General features: G+C 44.0%; 1 protein-coding gene across 6 annotated transcripts in view; it reads right to left on the bottom strand.

The window, feature by feature from the left end:
* RAVER2 (ribonucleoprotein, PTB binding 2) overlaps nt 1–19,483 on the bottom strand; it is a 46,363-nt gene that overhangs the window by 14,821 nt on the left and 12,059 nt on the right. For 5 of the 6 annotated variants that reach the window (XM_068140824.1, XM_068140823.1, XM_068140828.1 and 2 more), the window contains exons 2-8: nt 14,239–14,305; nt 12,526–12,995; nt 8,056–8,247; nt 6,609–6,735; nt 4,556–4,638; nt 401–505; nt 101–212 (exon numbers count right to left, since the gene is read on the bottom strand). In XM_068140824.1, the coding sequence (XP_067996925.1) occupies nt 101–212; nt 401–505; nt 4,556–4,638; nt 6,609–6,735; nt 8,056–8,247; nt 12,526–12,995; nt 14,239–14,305 (1,156 nt within the window). The remainder of the gene's footprint in view (nt 1–100; nt 213–400; nt 506–4,555; nt 4,639–6,608; nt 6,736–8,055; nt 8,248–12,525; nt 12,996–14,238; nt 14,306–19,483) is intronic. The other variant, XM_068140827.1, reaches the window with a different exon arrangement.

Raw genomic sequence — 19,483 nt, 5'->3', positions numbered from 1 at the left:
ACTTTAGCTGAAGTGGGGTGGAAAAAGGAGCTGAGCATTTTGATCTCAACTTCAAGCAGAGCATTTCTACTGATTTGGTATGAAAGAAAAGGTCATTTACACTTAAGAGCTTCTCCACGGGCTCCCATGCCTGAACTCACTGCTGGCATTACCCCTATTCCCAGCACTGTCTGAAGCAGCATCGTTGGAGGTTCTCCCAGCAAACCTGGTTTCTGTAAGGAAGAATAGAAAACTGTGTGAATGATTCAAATTGTCTGTAGCTATTTCTTAGCACTTTCACATTTGGTTCTTTTTTTTACAGGTACACTAAACTGTGCAATTACACCAGAAGAACAACATTATTTTGCTTAGCAGTTATAAGAAGGTTCAAAGAGAGTTGAAGGTGAAGCGATGACCTTACACTGTTAGCCTGGACGTTTTCAACCTTCAGCAGCTGCTGCTGTGGCAGTGGTAGGTGAGCAGGGCTCTGCAGCAGTAAGTTTGATGTGCTCCCTAGAATGGAATTCTGTGAAGGTATTGAAATGTGTTAGTTGCCAGTCACGGAAAACAGCACATTCTTGAATCATTTTCAGATTCAAGAAACTCAAATCAGTTCCTGAGTTAACACAGCAAAGGAAGATAACTATTTCCTCCACTCACAGGAAGTTGTTTCAAGTTCTTTTAAACTCTCCCCCCATCCAGCCCTTGTTTTCTCCTCCCCAGCAGAAGGACGTTTGCTGATGGCTTTTAAAGGATCAAGAGCACACTCCAAATCCAATCCAGCCTCCACCTCTAAGCCCACAGGGAAAGCTAAACATGTTTGAAGCCTCTGCAGACAGAGGAGATGGGAGAGTTACCCAGAGTGCCAAGAAGAAAGATGAGACACAAGGCCTTCTGGGGGATTATGAGCTCTGTGAATAGGGGCTTTGTTAACATTTGCCTTGTCCTTTGCATTGCAGTTCTGATACACAATCTCCACCACATACCTACACAGTTTACAGGCCTGGGTTGGAACTGGCAGGGTCTTTCATCCCTTGCTTTACAGATATGACACACTATTTTCAAAGAAGAATATCCAGATATGTTTTCCCCACCTTTTTAGTGGCAACTACCTAAATAAAACTCTATCCCAGAACCATTAAAACTCAGAAATCACAGTGCCTATGGACTGTCAAGGGTTTAAAATATTTGTATTATTCAATCAAAAAACTTCTGGATCAGTTTGCTACCAGAATTGAGCCATTTAACAACTCTGGGGCCCAACATGCAGATTACTAAGGGTATAGTCAGCATTATATGCTCCATGGAGTAGCATAGTGGCTTAAAAGGAATCTCATGTCCACTATGGATCACAAAACCACTTTATGATTCATGTTAACTGAACACAGGCTTGAAGCTGCCTTTCTGGCAGCAGCTCCTGAGCATGATTTACCAGGCAAAAAATAGGTTGCTCTACAAACCTTTTTGTAAGCAGTGCAAGAATAGATTTATGGGACACTGACTGTGTTGAATCACAACCAGCACAGCCTTCTTCATTTATATTTGTTAGCTTCTCTTACATAAAAAACATCACCAAAACAAGGTAATGAGGATGGAGAGCCCCAAAAGAAGGCAACTCTCCTGACTCATGGTGTTGTAAATTTATCAGTCTCCTACAAAACACTTCACAAATATTTTCAAGCAGGTTGTGTCTCTGTATGGCAGCGTCAAATTCCCATGTCTGTCATACCATACAATCATAGAACCACTTGGGTTGGAAGCAGCCTTTAAAGGTCATCTAGTCCAATGCCTCTGTAGTCAGCAGAGATATCTGCAGCTAGAGCAGGTTGCTCAGAGCCCCACACAACCTGACCTGGAATACTGTCAGGGATCTACCACCATCTACCACCTCTCTGGGCAGCCTGGGCCAGTGGTTCACCTCTTCCACACTGAAGAATTTCTTCCTTCTCACCAGTCTAAATTTCCTTCTTTGAGTTCAAACCATCACCCCTTGTCCTGTCACATAGGCCCTGCTCAAAAGTCTGTCCCCAGCTTTCTCATCAGCCCCTTTAATTTCTGAAAGGCCACCAGAAGGTCTTCCTGGAGCCTTCTCTTCTCCAGGCTGAACAACCTCAACTCTCTCAGCCTGACATCACAGCAGAGGGCTTCCAGCCCTCCCATCATTGCAGTGGCCTCCTCTGGTCCTGCTCCAACAGGTCCATGTCTCTGCTGTGCTGAAGGCTCCAAAGCTGGTCCCAGCACTGCAGGCAGGGTCTCAGCAGAGCGCAGCAGAGGGGCAGAATCCCCTCCCTCCACCTGCTGCCCCGGGGATTGGCAGGCTCTGGGCTGCAAGTGCACACTGCCAGCTTACATTGAGCTTCTCATTACCCCAAGCCCTTCTCTGCAGGCCTGTTCTCAGTATGATTTTCTAGACTCAGAAAGGTGCAATTTAAACCAGAAAAGTGCCATATCTAAGTTAGTTACACATCTGCTATTTTAATTGTCTTAGTGATTTCCAGTAGAAATTACCCAGGGCTGTTTATTATCACCAGTACCAGTCTCTGTACCTTCTAAACTTGTTACATCAAGGAAAATGCATTAGTTCAATTGCAAAACATTCAGAAATTCAAGAGTTGGAAAAATCAGGTTGGTTTGAATCCTCAGAAGAAAGTCTCTCAGTTAATAAGGTTTTGATAAACTGCTGGATGCCTGAGGAAAACAGGCTTCTGAGAAAGTTTAAAATGCCTTCTTTTGCCATGTGATAATCGTAGCTAAGAGAAATTAAAGCAGCTGAAAGTCAGGCTGCCTCCAGAGATGAAAGATGAGTGGATGAAAACCCCATTTGTTCCAATTCCCCTCTGCTGAATCTTTTCTTATCAATTATTTTACAATGTGGCACAATCACCCTAAAAATATTACTTTACAAAACCCTGACTATGGAATAGCAAAACCAAGATATACAGGAGGCTGAATCTGTATGTGACTGGGGAGCTGTGCAGAGGAGCCAAAGTTCTGTCTGTTCCTCTAACTTCTGACAACACTGAATTTCAAGACAATAAAAATAGTGACCTGGCTTTCTGGTTTTAGAGAATAGTCTGAAATAAGTCACTGAAAAAAACATAGAATGAATTGGGATAACTAAATAACTGTCAATAAAATTCAGGCTATTAGATTAGGTTTGGAGCTAATTAAATGGCAGGAAGCTCCCAGGAAGAGAATTAGACCTTGCAAGTCTCTCTAAAGAGAGAACACTAAGTTGTTTAGCTGCAGCACTCTTAAGCCAAAAACCCCTTGGATCATCATCAGTCCCTCTGGTAACTGTGTAAAACATGCCTGTCTCCAGCTGTGAGCAGAAAACACTCACATTGCCTTCCAAGGAAACACAGACTTTCTGGGGCTGAACAGAGAGCAGCAATAATTAAACACACCAATTGAAAATGTCACTTAAATTGAAGCAGTGCAAGCAGAGAAGGATGTTTAGTTTTGGTTTGGCTTTTTTTTTTACATTGTACAGGACAAAAAACCCCCAAACAACTCATTTGATGGGGCAAAATTAAGGAGCATTTATTCAAAATGAAAATATTAGTCTTCCAGTTTTGAGCAGGGGAGAAAAAGAAAGAGAGAGGCTAAATAACCTTAACACAGGGCACATCCCTGCATATGAACATGGTCTTTTTTAAGACCCAGAAGTCTGTGTTTGCCAAAAGCACAGAGAAAGAAAAAATATTTAAGGGAATTTTATTTTTTAAATGGATATTTCTGAACCATCAGAAATAGCAGATCAAAGCCATTGATTCCACTTCCTCACAGGTACTAAGAAAAAACCCATCATGAATACTGCAAAGGCAAATTTTGGCTCCAAGCAGAACTTTCTGACAGAACCTCAATGCAAGGCGGAGGCCAGGCAGGCTGCTGGCCAAGGGAACTGCTGCAGGGAGGAGATCTGCTTGTGGGTGCTACTCTAGCATGTTCTCATCACCAATTTCTAGGGCAAACTCACCAAAAATATCCTTTATAGTATCTCCCAAGAATTCTGGTGTCCATATGGAAGTCCTATCAACTTGACAGTAAATTACAGATACTCTAACAACACTTTAAGCAGCTTATAACCTTGTGAGGCCTTCTGGATTAAGAAGGGACATCTGCAAATTGCCATTATTTCATGGTGTATTTAGCACATTTTGGTCCCTGCAATCTTTATAATGAAGCTAACAATGCTAAGCTGCTTGGCTTGATTAAAATAAACCAATCCAGACTCTAGAGGAAGTGTGTGTGAGCAGCTCCAAGAGAAATGGATGTGCCATGCTTCTCAAGCTCTGATTGAAAAAGGCTTTTTTCTGGCCAGTAATGACCAATTGTCTCTATGTGGTGTTACCAAATCAAAAACTCAGTTAAGATAAAATAACTCAGTTGTGGATAGCAAGCACAGTTTGCTCTCACATCCCCAGAGGTATCTCATAACAACTTGCTTTTCCCAAAGACAATTTTAACTAGAACACTTGATTTTAGTTATAATTTATTAAAGCTTTTGAGATCTTTTTCCTGCTGGGATCTTCACAAATATGTATTTGGATAAATATGTATCTTGGTGACCTACCTGATGAATTTTATTCAGCTGCAAAAAAGGTGGGCCAACTGCTGAATTTATAAGGTGAGGTAAACCTGCAGATGCTCCAAGAACTGTTTCAGAAACACAAGACAAAAGTTGGTTTATAAGTTAGGCAAGTAAAGGTCTTTGTAAGAGTTATTCTGTATTTTTTATATTTGGGGGTTGTGAAACTTTTCAGTATACTAAAGGTCATTGTAACAAAACTTTTCAATACAGCCAGGTTTGATCTCCAATTAACAGCATATTAGAGATCAAATTTACTTCTTCCTCTAGAGCTGAGTTTTGCTCAAAGATGCAGACCACATCTTTATCTGAAGTGCTTTGAAACTTCAGCATCAGCTAAAGCGTTTCTCCACTGAGGTGTCCACAGTTTCTGGGTATCTCCAATCAGGGGATTAGGGCACAAACTCTTTGACCCCTAATTGACTCTTCAAATTATCTGTTCTCACTCCTGTTCCTGACACTTTCACCATTTGAAATGTGATAAGATTGTTTTTAATATGTTTATTCACATCCATCCTAATGAGAATGCAGAGAAGTGGTTTTGCTTAATACCAAGTTGTGGTTTAACCTCAGCTGGGAACTAAACACCACACAGCTACTTGCTCACTCCTCCCACCTCCCAGTGGGCAGGGGAGAAGAACTGAAAATAAAACTTGTGGGTTGAGATAAGAACAGTTTAATAACTCAAATAAGATATACTAATAACAACAATCATAAAAGCATAATAATAATAATGAGGAGGAGGAATATAACAAAACAGAGAGAAATAAAGCCCAAGAAAAGGACAAGAGATGCACAATCCAACTGCTCACCACCCACTGACCTGCAGGGACCTGACCTCCCCAGCCCACTCCTCCCAGTTGATATACTGGGCATGACATTCTGTGGTAGGGAACATCCCTTTGGCTAGTTCAGGTCAGGTGTCCTGGCTATACTCCCTCCCAGCTTCTTCTGCTGCTGTACACTAGCAAAACATGAGAAGTTAGGAGGTCCTTGACTCCTTAGCAACAGCTGCAAACATCAGTATATCATCAGCATTTGTCTCACTCAATTCAAAACACAGCCCAGTTCTAGCTACTAAGCAGAGAACCATCTCTATCCCAGCTGAAAACAGGGCATGCCATTATGAAATGCTGTGCATGACTATGGTAGCACCAAAGTGAATAATGACTTGCGTTGGAAACAACAGGAGAAAGACCAAGGCTGCAAAATTCAGACAGAATCACAGAATTGTTTAGGCTGGAAAAGATCTTTAAGAGTACTGAGTCCAACTTTTAACCCAGCCATACCAAGGCCACTGCTAAACCATGTCCCTCAGTACACATCTACATGGCTTTTATATACTTCCAGGGATGTGGCTTCAAACACTTGCCTAGGCAGCCTGTTCCAGGGCTGGACAACCATTTCAGTAAAGAAATATTTCCTAATGTCCAACCTAAGCCTCCCCTGGTGCAACTTGACACCATTTCCTCTTGTCCTGTCACTTGCTACTTGAAAGAAGAGGCTAATGCCCAGCTCTGTCCAACCTCCTCTGTGGGAATTGTAGGGAGCCTGAAGGTCTTCCTTCAGCCTCCTTTTCTCCAGTTCCCTCAGCTGCTCCTCACCAGATCTGCGCTCCAGACCCTTCACCAGCTTTGTTGCCCTTCTCTAGATCTGCCCCAGCACCTCGGTTTCCTTATAGTGAGGGACTCAAAGCCAAAGCCATTATTTGAGGCTTCAGCCTCATCAGTGCTGAGTACAGACTTAGAATCAGGTTTCAACTTGCCATCTTAATGCTGTCTGTAAGAGCTATTTAATTTCAAACCCATTTCTAATATAAACACTTGCAAACCACACAGCTAATGTGGGGCCATTTTTAGGTAACATTCATTTTGCCCTGACACAATAGTGTAGCAATCCATCTCTTGCTTTTGCTTTCATCAAATGTGAAAGAATGTGTGACAGCAGAGATTTTCAAATAGAATTCCTGCTTCTCTCCTTTGCTGAAATCACCAAGAACAGGGTTTCTTTTGTTAAACTGACTTCTAAACCCACTTACCAGGTTTAACAGCATGTCCACGCAACTGGGGCTGCAGCAGCATTTGCAACATGGCTGGGTTGTTAAAACTTTTCATGATCTGCACTGGATTTGGCTCCGGAAGCAAGCCTTTCCTATTGTTCCTCATCTTCAATGAAGAGAGATACAAAAGTGTTAGAATCAGGAGGAAACAAAGATGACACTGAGATGCCTCAGACCTGTGTGACAGTGATGCACACATTTCATTTTAGACAGAAAAAAACATCTTCCCTGTGCCCCGCTCCTTTCCATGCTCCTTTTCCCCTCAAATGAAGTATCTACCAAAACTGTTCCCCCCAAAAAATTCAAGCATATTATTTTTCCTGAGACACATTTCTTGTTTTCCCCTTAAACCAAAAGCCAAAAAAGGGGAATGGGAGAGGTACTGGTGAGATGAACACCATAGACCATCTCTTCATAGCACCACTCCTCTCTCTTCTAAAACTGTGGGCTAAAGCTAGTGGAAATAATGAGTCTGTTCTGCTTCTCCTTTTAAGACAGCTTCATATTACACTGCTCACATCCAATTTGCTAGGAAATAATCTGATAAAGACACGTGGGTGCAAAAGGTTTTCTTCTGTATCAAGCACAAGATTAAACTATTTTTCCTACCTTGAGATTTATCTTAAAATTGACAAATTCTTGCCTCTCTGAGGTAAGCCAACTTTTACCTTGCCAAATGACTCCATTTCCAGTTATTTTTGGTTTGAACTGGAAAAACTTAGCTTACAAAACCTTACATTTATTAAAACCCCAGAGCTATGTCAGTGTAACTTTGTGATGTCCTATGGCCATATTTCACTATTTCTCCTTGCAGTAAATGGAAGGAGACTTGGGAGTTGGAATCACAGAATGGTTTGGGTCATAAAGCACTTTAAAGATCATCTACTTCCAACTCCCCAGCCTTATGCAGATACAACTCCTGTTAGACCAAGTTGCTCAAGGTCCCATCCAAGCTGGCTTTGAACATTTCCAGACTTGGAGCCTCCACAACTTGTCTGGGCAACTTGTTCCAGTGCCTCACCACCCTCAAGCTGAAGGGTCTCCTAGGAGGAGAACTGGGCTGTGCAGATTAAGAGTAAGGCTAATGCTTCCAAAAGCTGGGCTTCTCTTCACAAAATTCCAGCATGGTGAGGGGCTGAAAGGGATCTCTGGAGATCATCCTGTTCAACCCTCCTGCTAAGGCATGGGAACCTACAGCAGGTTGCTCCGAATCACAATGGTCAGCTGGGTTTGGAATCTCTCCAGAGAAGACTCCACAACCTTTCTGGGCAGCCTGCTCCAGGACTCCACCCCTCCCACAGCAAAGTTTCTCCTCACATTTAGGACTTCCTTATCCTAAAGCAAAGCAGCTGAATCCCTCTCACCCTACCCAGGCCATTCAAGGTGTTTCAAAATTGTTCTGAAAACAGATTTGCAAGTTTCTTACCATCCTCTGGGCTGCTATGAGTGCTGCTAAGGTGCTTCTGCCCGGTGCTCCAGGAGCACAGTATGACACATGGACTCTCTTTCCTTTGATGGTGATGCCATCGGTGACTTCCTGGACCTCCTCAGCCTGCTCTGCAGTTTCATACTCAACCACCGCAAAGTCCCCGATACAACTGTCTTCATCCTGAGCAAACTGAAACAATGTTTCATAACAGACTGCACAGAATGGAGAACTTCAGGGACTGCCTTGCAGTGTTTTCATCTGTCCCTTGCAAAACACTTTGCTAACAGCTGACACCCTGCGTTGGGATCTACCAAACTCAGTATGTTTCTTTCTCAGAATATCACATCACACAATCCCAGCATGGTGTGGGTTGGAAGGGACCTCCGGAGTTCATCCAGTCCAACCCCCCTGCTAAAGCAGGGGGACCCAGGATTGCAATGTCCAGGTGGGTTTGTGAAGTATCCAGAGAGGAGAATCCACAACCTCTCTGTGAGCCTGCTCCACCGCTCCAACTCCCTCACAGCAAAAATGCTTTCCTATGTATTTAGGTGGAATTTCTCTTGTTCTATTTTGTACCTCTTGCCCCTTGTCCTGTTGCTGAGCACTACTGAAATGACTGTGGCTCTATCCTCTTGGCCCCAACCCTGGGGGTTATTCCACCCCAGGTGCAGGACCCTACAGTTGTCCTACTTTGAACTTCACAGGGCAATTCTCTGCCCAACTCTCCAGCCTGTACAGATGTCACTGAACAGCAGCACAGTCTGACAGGGTGTCAGCCACTCCTCCCAGTTTTGTATCACCAGCAAACTAAGAGCACACTTCATCCAGCTCACTGCTGAAGATGCTGAATAAGACTGTACAGACCCCTGGGGAACAGCACAAGCTATAGGATGTTTGGCATGCGTACTCTACTTGAATTACCACCTTTGCTTCATGGTCATGGAGAACTCAAGCTATGAAATATATTCAGAACAAAGAAGGAATGAGAAGGAAACTGCAAATGCAGCTGTAGGCTACAATAATTTGAATTTTCTTTTGCAGGATAGGAATTATAAACTCATTATTGTTCAGCTCTTAAGCCTGCAATAATGAAAATGACATTCATCAGGCTAGATGGCAGCTGTTGAAACATCTAACAATGCAAATTCCATGGATGTATACTGCCCTTTAGGAGACTATGAAGGCTGTGGTTGTATTTAATGCCAAGAGAAGATGCCAGACTGATCAATCAAGCAGACTGGAAACAAGCTTATGTGTCAAACAATGCCCTGGCCTTTGTCTGCAGAGTTTTATAGCAGAATGAGCAGATTTAAATCAAACAACAACAAAAAAAGAAAAAAAGGGGTTACGAGGGAATAAAGCTCAGGCAAAAATCTCCAGTCCCAAAATGAACAGGAGTGACATACTGATAGGAGCTCTGATGGAGAAGGGAGGAAATCTCCTCTAGGTTTCACTGGATAACACCCAACTTAGCCCAGACTCTTAGGTTCCACAAACTTACACTAACAACTGAAAAACAAACTTCAAAGATTCTGAAGAAAAAAAGAGGGTGGTTGGGTCTTCCATGCTGCTGTTAAAAACTGGTCATGGGAAGAGCTCTGCAGAACTCACCTATTTTTGATATATACATACAGACATAGATGCATACAGGCTATGTACGTGTGTGTGTGTGTGTGTGTGTGTGTGTAGCAGCACTGGGTTTTATTTTGACATCAGTTGAGCTGCACTGGTAAAGACCTGAAGTACTTGTGAAAAGAATGGTTTGCAGCTATGGAATGCATTGTAGTTTCAGCACAGAATCCCAGCATGGTGGGGGTTGGAAGGCACCTCTGGAGATCATCCAATCCAAACACCCTGCTAAACCAGGGGCACCCAGAGCAGCTTGCCCAGCATCACAATGTCCAGGTGGGTTTGGAAGCTCTCCAGATAAGGAGACTCCACAACCTCTCTGGGCAACCTGCTCCAGGGCTCCAGCACCCTCACACCAAAGAAATTTCTCCTGTTCAGATGGAACTTCCTGGGTTCCAATTTGTGCCTGCTGCCCCTTGTCCTGTTGCTAGGCACCACTGAGAAGAGTCTGGCCCCATCCTCTCTCCAGTAGTTCCCTGTCTCTCTTGAACTGGGAAGATCAGAAGTAGATGCACCAGTCCAGCTGTAGCCTCACAAGGGCAGAATAAAGGGGAGGAGAATCTCCCTTGACCTGCTGGCCACACCCTTCTTCATGCACCCCGGACCACCATTGGTCTTCTTGGCTACAAGGGCATATTGCTGGCTCATGGTGAACTTGATGTCCATCAGCAGTCCCAGCTCCTTCTCCACAGAACTGCTTTCCATCAGGTCAACGTCTCACCTGTACTGCGGGACGGTAATCTGTACCAAAACATTCTGGAGAGCTTTTAAAGAAACACTGATGGATTTGTTGCTCAGGGAGGAAAGCCAGAGTGTATGAATACCACAAGTGCAACAGTTTAGATGATGGAGAACACACATACATGTATATTTATTTTTGTTTTGGACTAGATCTAAGGAAGAAAATTTTTACACTGATTGTGGTGATACCCTGGTCCAGGTAGCCCAGAGAGTTGGTAGATGCCCCATCCCTAGAATCATTCCAGGTCAGGTCACTTGCAGCTCTGAGCAACCTGCTGGAGTTGTAAATGTCCCTGCTGACTGCAGAAGGGTTGGACTGGATGACCTTTAAAGGTCCCTTCCAACCCAAACCACTCTATGATTCTGTGATTTAAGAAGGAAGGTAAAGGTCAATTTTTAAGTGTCTCTAACTGTCCAGCAGAATGCTGTTAGTGAAGAGCATATTTTCAGTTTGTTATTCTTCAAACCTCAGAGTTTTCAAAGGATGTTGAAAAATTATTGGGTGCATTGATAACAGCCTCCAGATTATCTGACAGCTGGAAACATCCCTGAACTAAAGACTTTAAAAGACTAATCTGTTTAATTAGCTAAACAAAGATTGAGCAAGTAACTTGATTACAGCACTTAATACCTTTTTACAGGAAGAAAATGGTGGGGTGCAAAGGCTCCTCAATCTAGTCATCAGTGAGGTGAAGCTGAAGGCAGATGCTTTCAACTAAGAAAACAGGCACAAGTGTAAAACAAGTTTTGGAAATTTCTGGAAACAGTTTTCTCCTATTTATCTACCTGCTGGGACATTTGGATCAAGCAAATACAAGGATGTGCTTTAGTCAGCTACAAATTCCTGGGGCTCCAAAAGAGGACTAGGGAAAATGTGAGGGCCTGCAGGTGGTCAGGCTAGACAGCCTGATGGAACTTCCGATCTTAAATGCTGAGAATCTCTGAGGCTTATCTCTGAAGCTAATCTCTGAGCAGCCTTCTAAGATACTTGAGGAAAAAACCCCAACACCATCAACAAACACAAATAAAACCAAAACAAACAACTGAAATCATACCAAACTGTGTGACCTCAACACAGGCTCTCTCTCTCGTGCCTCTGTATGGTATGCTGCCCTGCACCGCTTCTATGAACAACATTTTATTCGTGGTCATCATCACAAGCCACATGAGGTGAAGAAAATCTTCACACTTGCAAAGGCTTGTAAGGATCTACCTCATTTCAACTACACTATCACCCAGAAAGGTTGGAGCACATAATTCTTGAGGTCCCTTCCAATCTGACATTCTGTGATTCTCTGGTGCTTCTTCAGTACCTGCAAGCTTTCCAAATGATCTACCACTTCTGTTACTGACAAGCTCAGCCCACTAGAAGATCCAAGCCTACATCTTCTTCAGTTAGGGAAAAAACACTTCAGGTATTTGCAGAGGTTTCTAAAATATACTCATTAAATACATAGAATCATAGATTGGGTTGAGTTGGAAGGAACTTTTAAAGGTCATCTAATCCAACCCCCTGCAGCCAGCAGGGACTAGAGCAGGTTGCTCAGAGCCCCAACCAACCTGACTGGAATGGTTCCAGGATGGGGCATCTATCTGGACAACCTGGGCCAGTTTCTCACCATCCTCAGTGTATAAGATTCCTCCCTTAGCTGCAGTATAAAATACATAGAGATATAGAGCTACAGATGCATTCTCCATCATCTAAACTGTTGCACTTGTGCTGTTCATAAACTGTTCATACACTCTGGCTTTCCTCACCAAGCAATAAACCCATCATCAATGTTTCCTTTAAAAGCTCACTAAAATACTTCTTAAATTATTTCCAGTCAGATATATGAGAAGGGGGTATCTTCTAAGCATTTTATTGGCATTTCATGAGAGTGGTCTCCTGCAGATGTCCTAGCTGACATCAACCAATCACTTCAAGCTCATACCAAGAAAGCATCTGTACCACAGCGTATATCGCAATGCAGATGTGCAATCACTCACTAGTTAAATGAAAAATAAAAGGATATGACAACAAACAGCAAAGATGCAAATATAGAGCCACTTACATCATGGCTATGACCTTCCAAAAGACACAAAAATCCAACATACCTGGCAGAAAACAGGTTTATACTTCAGTGAGAAAGCTTGGAGCAGATCTTTTGAATCAGCATGGTCTTTTTGCAATTTATCTACACAAAGGCACTTGGAGTGAATAAGATTTGTGGTCAGCTGGTTCACATCCATCCACTGTGCAAAGAGAGTGTTCTCCTCTAACTGTTTCCCCAGAAGTTCCAGCCTGGCCTTGGCAGCAGAGTCCTTCTTCATGTATTCCACAAAGCCATAGCCCTTGGAATGGCCAGTAGCTTCACTGTAGACCAAAAAACACCTCTCGACGTTGCCGTAGGCACGCACAAGTTCTTCAAACTCTTCCAATGTCAATGAAATGGGCAAATTGGTGATGCAGAGCAAAGCATCTGTTGGTTGGAGCTGCACAGATATTTCCTTGCCCCGAAGAGAATACTGATGGAACTTCTGAATGGCATTCTGAGCTTGCTCTCCATTTAACAGAGTGACAAATGCTGCAAGAGACCAGAACAAGTGACACCACCTATGACAGCTCTTCCTCAGCTACAGAGGTAATGACCACACCTCTCCCTGCCCCCCAGAACCCACCAGTGTAAGTCACAGGACAAACAAGAGTTTAGGATTTACCCTGAAGGTGCATTATCAGTTTGGAAAACAAAAACAAAAAGGGGCTGAGGGGAGCCCTTCTGGCTCTCTACAACTCCCTGAAAGGAGGTTGGGGCCAGATGGGGGTTGGTATCTTCTCCCTAGTAACAAAACAACCACAGAAATATTCAGGTTGGAAAAGACCCTCAGAATCACCAAGTCCAACCATTAACCCTACTCTACAAGGTTCACCCCTAAACCATATCCCCAAGGACCACACCCAGGGTTAATGACTCAACCACCTCCCTGGGCAGCACATTCCAATGCCTGACCACTCTTTCTGTGAAATTTTTTTTCCTGATGTTCAGTCTAACCCTACCCAGTTGTAGCTTGAGGCCATTCCATCTTGTTCTATCACTGTGAGAAGAGACCAGCGCCAGCTCGCCTCTCCACAATGTCCTTTCAGGTAGCTGTAGACAGCAATGAGGTTTTCCCTCAGCCTCCTCTTTTTCAAACTCAACAGCCCCAGCTCCCTGGGCAGCTGGTTTTAGTGTTTGAGAACCCTTTCAGTGAAGAGGTTTCTTCTAATGCCAAACCTAAGCCTCCCCAGGGGCAACTTGAGGCCATTTCCTCTCATCCTATCACTTGTTTCTAGGGAGAAGATACCAACATCCACCTGGCTTCAACTTCCTTTTCAGAGAGTTCTAGAGAGCAAGAAGGTCTCCTCTGAGCCTTATTTTCTTTCTGTCTCTACACTATTCTGCTCTCCAGTATCCTGAGATGGTGTCACACATTTCTCTAACAAAGAGCATCCTGGCTTTGTCCCACAGAGACACTCACAACGGAAATATGTCTGAAATATACCACAGCAGACCAACCTGCCTCTGGGTGATATTAGTGAAGTTCCCAGCTTTCCACTGGCTTCACTAGAAGGTAACAAACTATGCAGTCAAAAACGACATTGAGGGACTATGTGACAGCATGTTCTGAAGTTACATTGTTCTGCTTCTCAGGCCAAGTCCTGGCTTTGTCTCATTTAGTTTATTTGTTGGAAACCACACAGCCAACTTCTTTACTCAGGAAGCTTTCAGTCACTGTGGCAGATGATGTTCCTCACTAGTTTTACCATGAAATTATGTTTTAGATTCTTACCTGTTCTTTTATTTCTGTCCACATAACAGTACTTGATTTCATATTCTTTAAATAAGTCATGGATTTCCTGAAAGAGAAAAGTACAAGCAACATCAGATAAAGAATTCACCAGACAAAAAAAAAAACCTCAAAACAAAACCAAACAACTTCCCAATAAGCAAAATCTCCCCATGGAAACACCATCAAATATTTGGTTTTAAGACAGCTGATCACACTACTGCAGCAATGTTTTAATCTCATATAAAAAAATGTCCCACTGAGTTTGTTTAATTTAACTTTTCATTATATAAAGTCACATAAGCACAACAGAGTGTCCTGTTCAGTGTCTTTTGATAAAGATGGATAACATCACAGCTCATTAAACACCAACTCCCCCCTCCCCCAAGTTCTCTGAAGCACAGCTAGCATAGTTAAAATGCCACATAGAGAAGAAATACTGGCACCATCACATCGTGCAGTCTACTGAGGGCAGGCAATGCTGCCATAAAATGAAATGCAACAGTTGCTTTACATGCCTCCAACTGCTCAAGTTCACTTCAGCAGATTTTCACTCTTTTAATAATGAATATTCTTTCAACCAAGAGATAACTGTGCCCAGAATACCCCCTGGAAAGTATCCTCTATCAATTACTGCACAGATGCTCAACGAAGAATTGATCCCAAGAGCATTATTTGCTTCCACTAATTAATGGAGAAAGAGCAGGGGTGGTTAGGAGCAAAGTGGAAGAGCTACTTACCAGTTTGCTGCAGCAAGAGCAAGGTGTATATATGGAGGTGCCCCACAAAGAACATGAACATGATCAGTTCAGTGGTGAGAACACAGAAATAAACATTAGTCATCCCCAAGAAGAAACCAAAGCAGTAACCTGGATATATAGAATCAGAGAACCATTGCAGTTTGAAAAGACCTTTGAGGTTATCAAATCCGGCCATGACCTAGCTCTACCAAGTCTGGTGCTAAACCACGTCCCTCAGCACCGCATCTCTGTGTCTTTTAAACAACACCTCCAGGGATGCGGATTCAACCACCTCCCTGGGCAACCTGTCCCACTGTTTGAGAACTCTTTCAATTAAGAAGTTGCTTCTAATTTCCAATCTAAACCTTTCCTGGAGCAACTTGATGCCATTTCCTCTCATCCTATCATTTGTAACTAGGGAGAAGATACCAATGGTCACCTGGCTCCAAACTCATTTCAGGGAGTTGTGGAGAGCAAGATTGTCTCTGATGAGCCTCCTTTTCTCCTGGAAGAGTATATGTATCCTTTTACATGGGTAAGTCCCATACATTACAGTGAAAAACCAACTGAGTAAGCAAAATAATCAATCAACTTTGTCTGAATTAATAAATGGTGAGGGTTGGAAGTGACGCCTGGAGATCATCCAGTCCAACCTCCCTGCTAAAGCGGAGGCACCCACAGCAGCTTGCCCAGGAACACAATGGCCAGATGGGTTTGGAATTCTCCAGAGAAGGAGACTCCATAACCTCCCTGGGCCACCTGATCCAGGGCTTCAGCACCCTCACACCAAAGAAGTTTCTCCTTATGTTTAGATGGAACTTCTTGGTTTCCAGGCTGAGCCTGTTGTCCATTGTCCTGCCACTGGGCACCACTCAGAAAAGTCTGGCCCCATCCTTTTGCCCCCTGCCCTTTAGCAGACAATTTCCAGCAGCCAAGCCAGTTTGCTAATCCAATATATAGCTGAGAGGTTAATTGGGTTCTCCATGAGTGGTGTCAGGTGCATAGCTTTTAGTCAAGCCAGGAGCAATCTCTGGTTTCAGTAGTTAACAGCTGTCAAATACTGCATTAATAAAATATGGCAGCACCTCACAAGCAACCAGCCACCCTCTGATCAGATGTGAGAAGGCTATGGTTTCTGAAAAGCAAAATATACCAGGTATAATTCAAAGATTCAAGCCAGGAAGGTGATTGGATTGTGGACTTCCCTCTTCAGAGAATTACTTGGTGGTTCCTTGGGAGTCATGAAAGACGGAGAAGACGCTTTCTGCAGTTTTGTACAGCTCCGCTGTATCTTATTCATAGAACAGTTTAGGCTGGAAGGGACCTTGAAGATCATCTGATTCCAAACCCCTGCCATGGACAAAGACACCTTCCACTAGACCAGGGATGCTCAAGGCCCCATCCAACCTGGCCTTGAATAGCTCCAGGGAGGGGGCATCCACAGCCTCCCTGGGCAACCTGTTCCAGTGTCTCATTGCCCTCACTGTAAAGAATTTCTTCCTCATCTCTGGCCTAAATCTCCCCTCCTCAAGCTTAAAGCCATTCCCCCTCATCCTATCTTGGCACTGAAGACTCTAAAAAAGTAATTTCTGTCCTGCTCAGAACTTTTTATTTCCTATACTATTTTACAAAAGCAACACTGAAAGCTTTAGATGATGAGGAAGCTGCAGGAAATATCACAAACATCTCTCAATACTCTGTTGAAAGTCATCTGTGAATCAGATGATTCCGTGTGATTCCCCAGTAACTGCCTGGAACTTTACTTGAGAGGGAAAACAGCCTGAATTGAACATATGGTGCTGAGGGACATGGTTTAGCACCAGACTTAGCAGAGTTAATGGTTGGACTTGATGATCTTTAGAGTCTTTTCCAACTAAAACAATTCTAAGATTCTGTATCTTCCTGGGATAATTACGAGGTCTCATGTAAAAAAATATGAGAACATAAGGATGAATTTAAAATAAAAAACTAAGCAAAGTTTAGTAAAGTTTTTCATAGAATCAAAGAATGGTAGGGGTTGGAAGTGACCTCTGGAGGTCATCCAGTCCAACTCCCCTGCCAAAGCAGGATCACCTAGGGCAGGTCACACAGCAACACATCCACATGGGTGTTGAAAGTCTCTAGAGAAGGAGACTCCACATCTCTGGACAGCCTGCTCCAGGCATCCTTCATCCTTACAGTAAAGACATTTCTCCTCATGTTGAGGTGGAACTTCCTGGGTTCCTATTTGCAGATATTCATAAACATTAAGAAGATCCCCTCTCAGGCTGCTATTGTCCAGGCTAAACAGCCTCAGGTCTCTCAGCCTTTCCTTATCATACAAACATTCCAGTCCCTTCATCACCCTCATAGCCCTCCATTGGACATTCTCTAGTGTATCTCTGTCCCCCTTGAACTGGGGAGACCAGAACAGGACACAGGACTCCAGATGTGACCTCACTAGGGCAGAGTAGAGGGGAGGAGAACTTCCCTTGATCTGCTGGTCACACTCTTCTCATTACACCCAAAGAGACCATTGGCCTTCTTGGCCACAAAGGCCACATTGCTGTCCCATGGATAACATTGTCCACCAGGACTCCGAGGTGTTTCTCCACAGAGCTGCTGTCCAGCAGGTCAAGCCCTAATCTGTACTGGTGCAGTTCATCCCCAGGTGGAAAGGAACCAAATTTCACAACTTTGCCAGGTTTGTTCAACAGGCTCTTCTAGGAAGGGGCAGCTGCTTCTGCTCCCCATGGCATGACTGAGGCCTTTACCTGTGGAACTGGGTTTCTGCAGCATTTTAGTGAAAGAGTTTTCCACATAATTGTGACAACTAACAAAACTAAAATAGGCCATGCTGGCTCTGAAGCAGGTGTGTCCTCCTTCAAATGAAACAGATCTGTAAATATCAGACTAAAATTCTTCACATTTCCAGAATTACTAAACTGGTTTCTGAACTCAGGCACTTCTGAGCTTCAACATCTTTCAACACTTAGGTGTGTCAGAAAAGAACAAACTCTGTCACCACTGTAATGTTATTGACAGGCTCTATTCCCAGCAGCTCAAGCAGAGCTGTCAGGGAAAGCCACAAGAACTTTTTACCCATGGTTCCTAACCAGATTCTGCTGAACACCACCAAGCATTGTGCTCTAACAGCACTGAATGGAGTTGTCTCCTTGGTGTGAGCAGTCACTCAGTATTTGGGCCAGGATGGAGTATTTACTCTGGATGAGAGGCAGGTCCTTCAAGTCAGGTCTATTCCCTGGTGTGGCAATGAATGTAAGCACAGGGCTGTCTCCCTGAGCACAGCTGAAACAAACAGCCATACTTCACTGTCTGCTCCCCATCTCCTGGCAGCCTATTGGCTCATGACCCAGGGAGTCTGTCCCTCCACCCCAGCCCAGCTACACCAGCACAGTCACCATGGCAGAACTCACTGCCACCACTACACACCACTGCACACACCCACAAAGGAGCTACCAACCCCTGCCCATGCCCTGTGACAGGAAAACCTTTTGCATTCCCTGGGTCAGCCTTGACACAACCTTCTACTGGGCAGCCATGAGAGAAAGGCAACAGAGCTGCTGCCATCTCCTACCACAGCAGGGAGGGGATTCTGCCCCTCTGCTCTGCTGAGACTCCACCTGCAGTCCTGGGTCCAACTCTGGAGTCCTCAGGACAGGTGAAACTTGGACCTGCTGGAGCAGGGCCAGAGGAGGCCACAGCAATGGGAGGGCTGGAAGCTCTGTGAGGCCAGGCTGAGAGAGCTGGTGGTGTTGAGCCTGGTGGCTTTTCAGGGCTTAAAAGGGCTGATCAGAAAACTGGGGACAGACTTTTTAGCAGGGCCTGTTGTGACAGGACAAGAGGTGATGGTTTGAAACTAAAAGAGTTAGACTAGACCTAAGAAGAAATTTTGTACACTGATGGGGGTGAGACACACTGTCTCAGGTTGCCCAGAGAGGTGGTACAAGCCACATCCCTGAAATGATTCCAGGTCAGGTTGTTTGGGGCTCTGAGCAACCTGTTCTAGTTGCAGATGTCCCTGCTGACTGCAGGGGGGGATGGACAAGATGACCTTTAAAGGTTCCATTCCTACCTATATCCTTCTACAATTCTGTCCCAGTTTTAGCAAAGCAGGAGGAATAGAATAGAATAGAATAGAATAGAATAGAATAGAATAGAATAGAATAGACCTTAGAGATCATCAAGTCACCCAACACCATCTAATCAACTAAACCATAGCACCAAGCGCCTCATCCAGTCTCCTCTTAAACACCTCCAGTGATGGTGACTCCACCACCTCCCCAGGCAGCCCATTCCAATAGCAAATCTCTCTTTCTGTGAAGAGTTTCCTCCTAACATCCAGCCTAAACCTTCCCTGGTACAGCTTAAGACTGTGTCTTCTTGTTCTGGTGCTGGTTGCCTGGGAGAAGACACTAACCCCCACATGGCTACAACCCCCCTTCAGGTAGTTGTAGAGAGCAAGAAGGTCTCCCCTGAATCTCCTCTTCTCCAGGCTAAGCAACCCC

The sequence above is a fragment of the Melanerpes formicivorus genome, unplaced genomic scaffold, assembly GCF_026170545.1.
Source record: "Melanerpes formicivorus ecotype bairdi unplaced genomic scaffold, bMelFor1.0.p_v2 SCAF_7, whole genome shotgun sequence".
In the NCBI taxonomy this organism is placed as follows: domain Eukaryota; kingdom Metazoa; phylum Chordata; class Aves; order Piciformes; family Picidae; genus Melanerpes; species Melanerpes formicivorus.
Note: the sequence above shows the minus strand (reverse complement) of the source record. Positions and strands in the feature narration are given on the sequence as shown.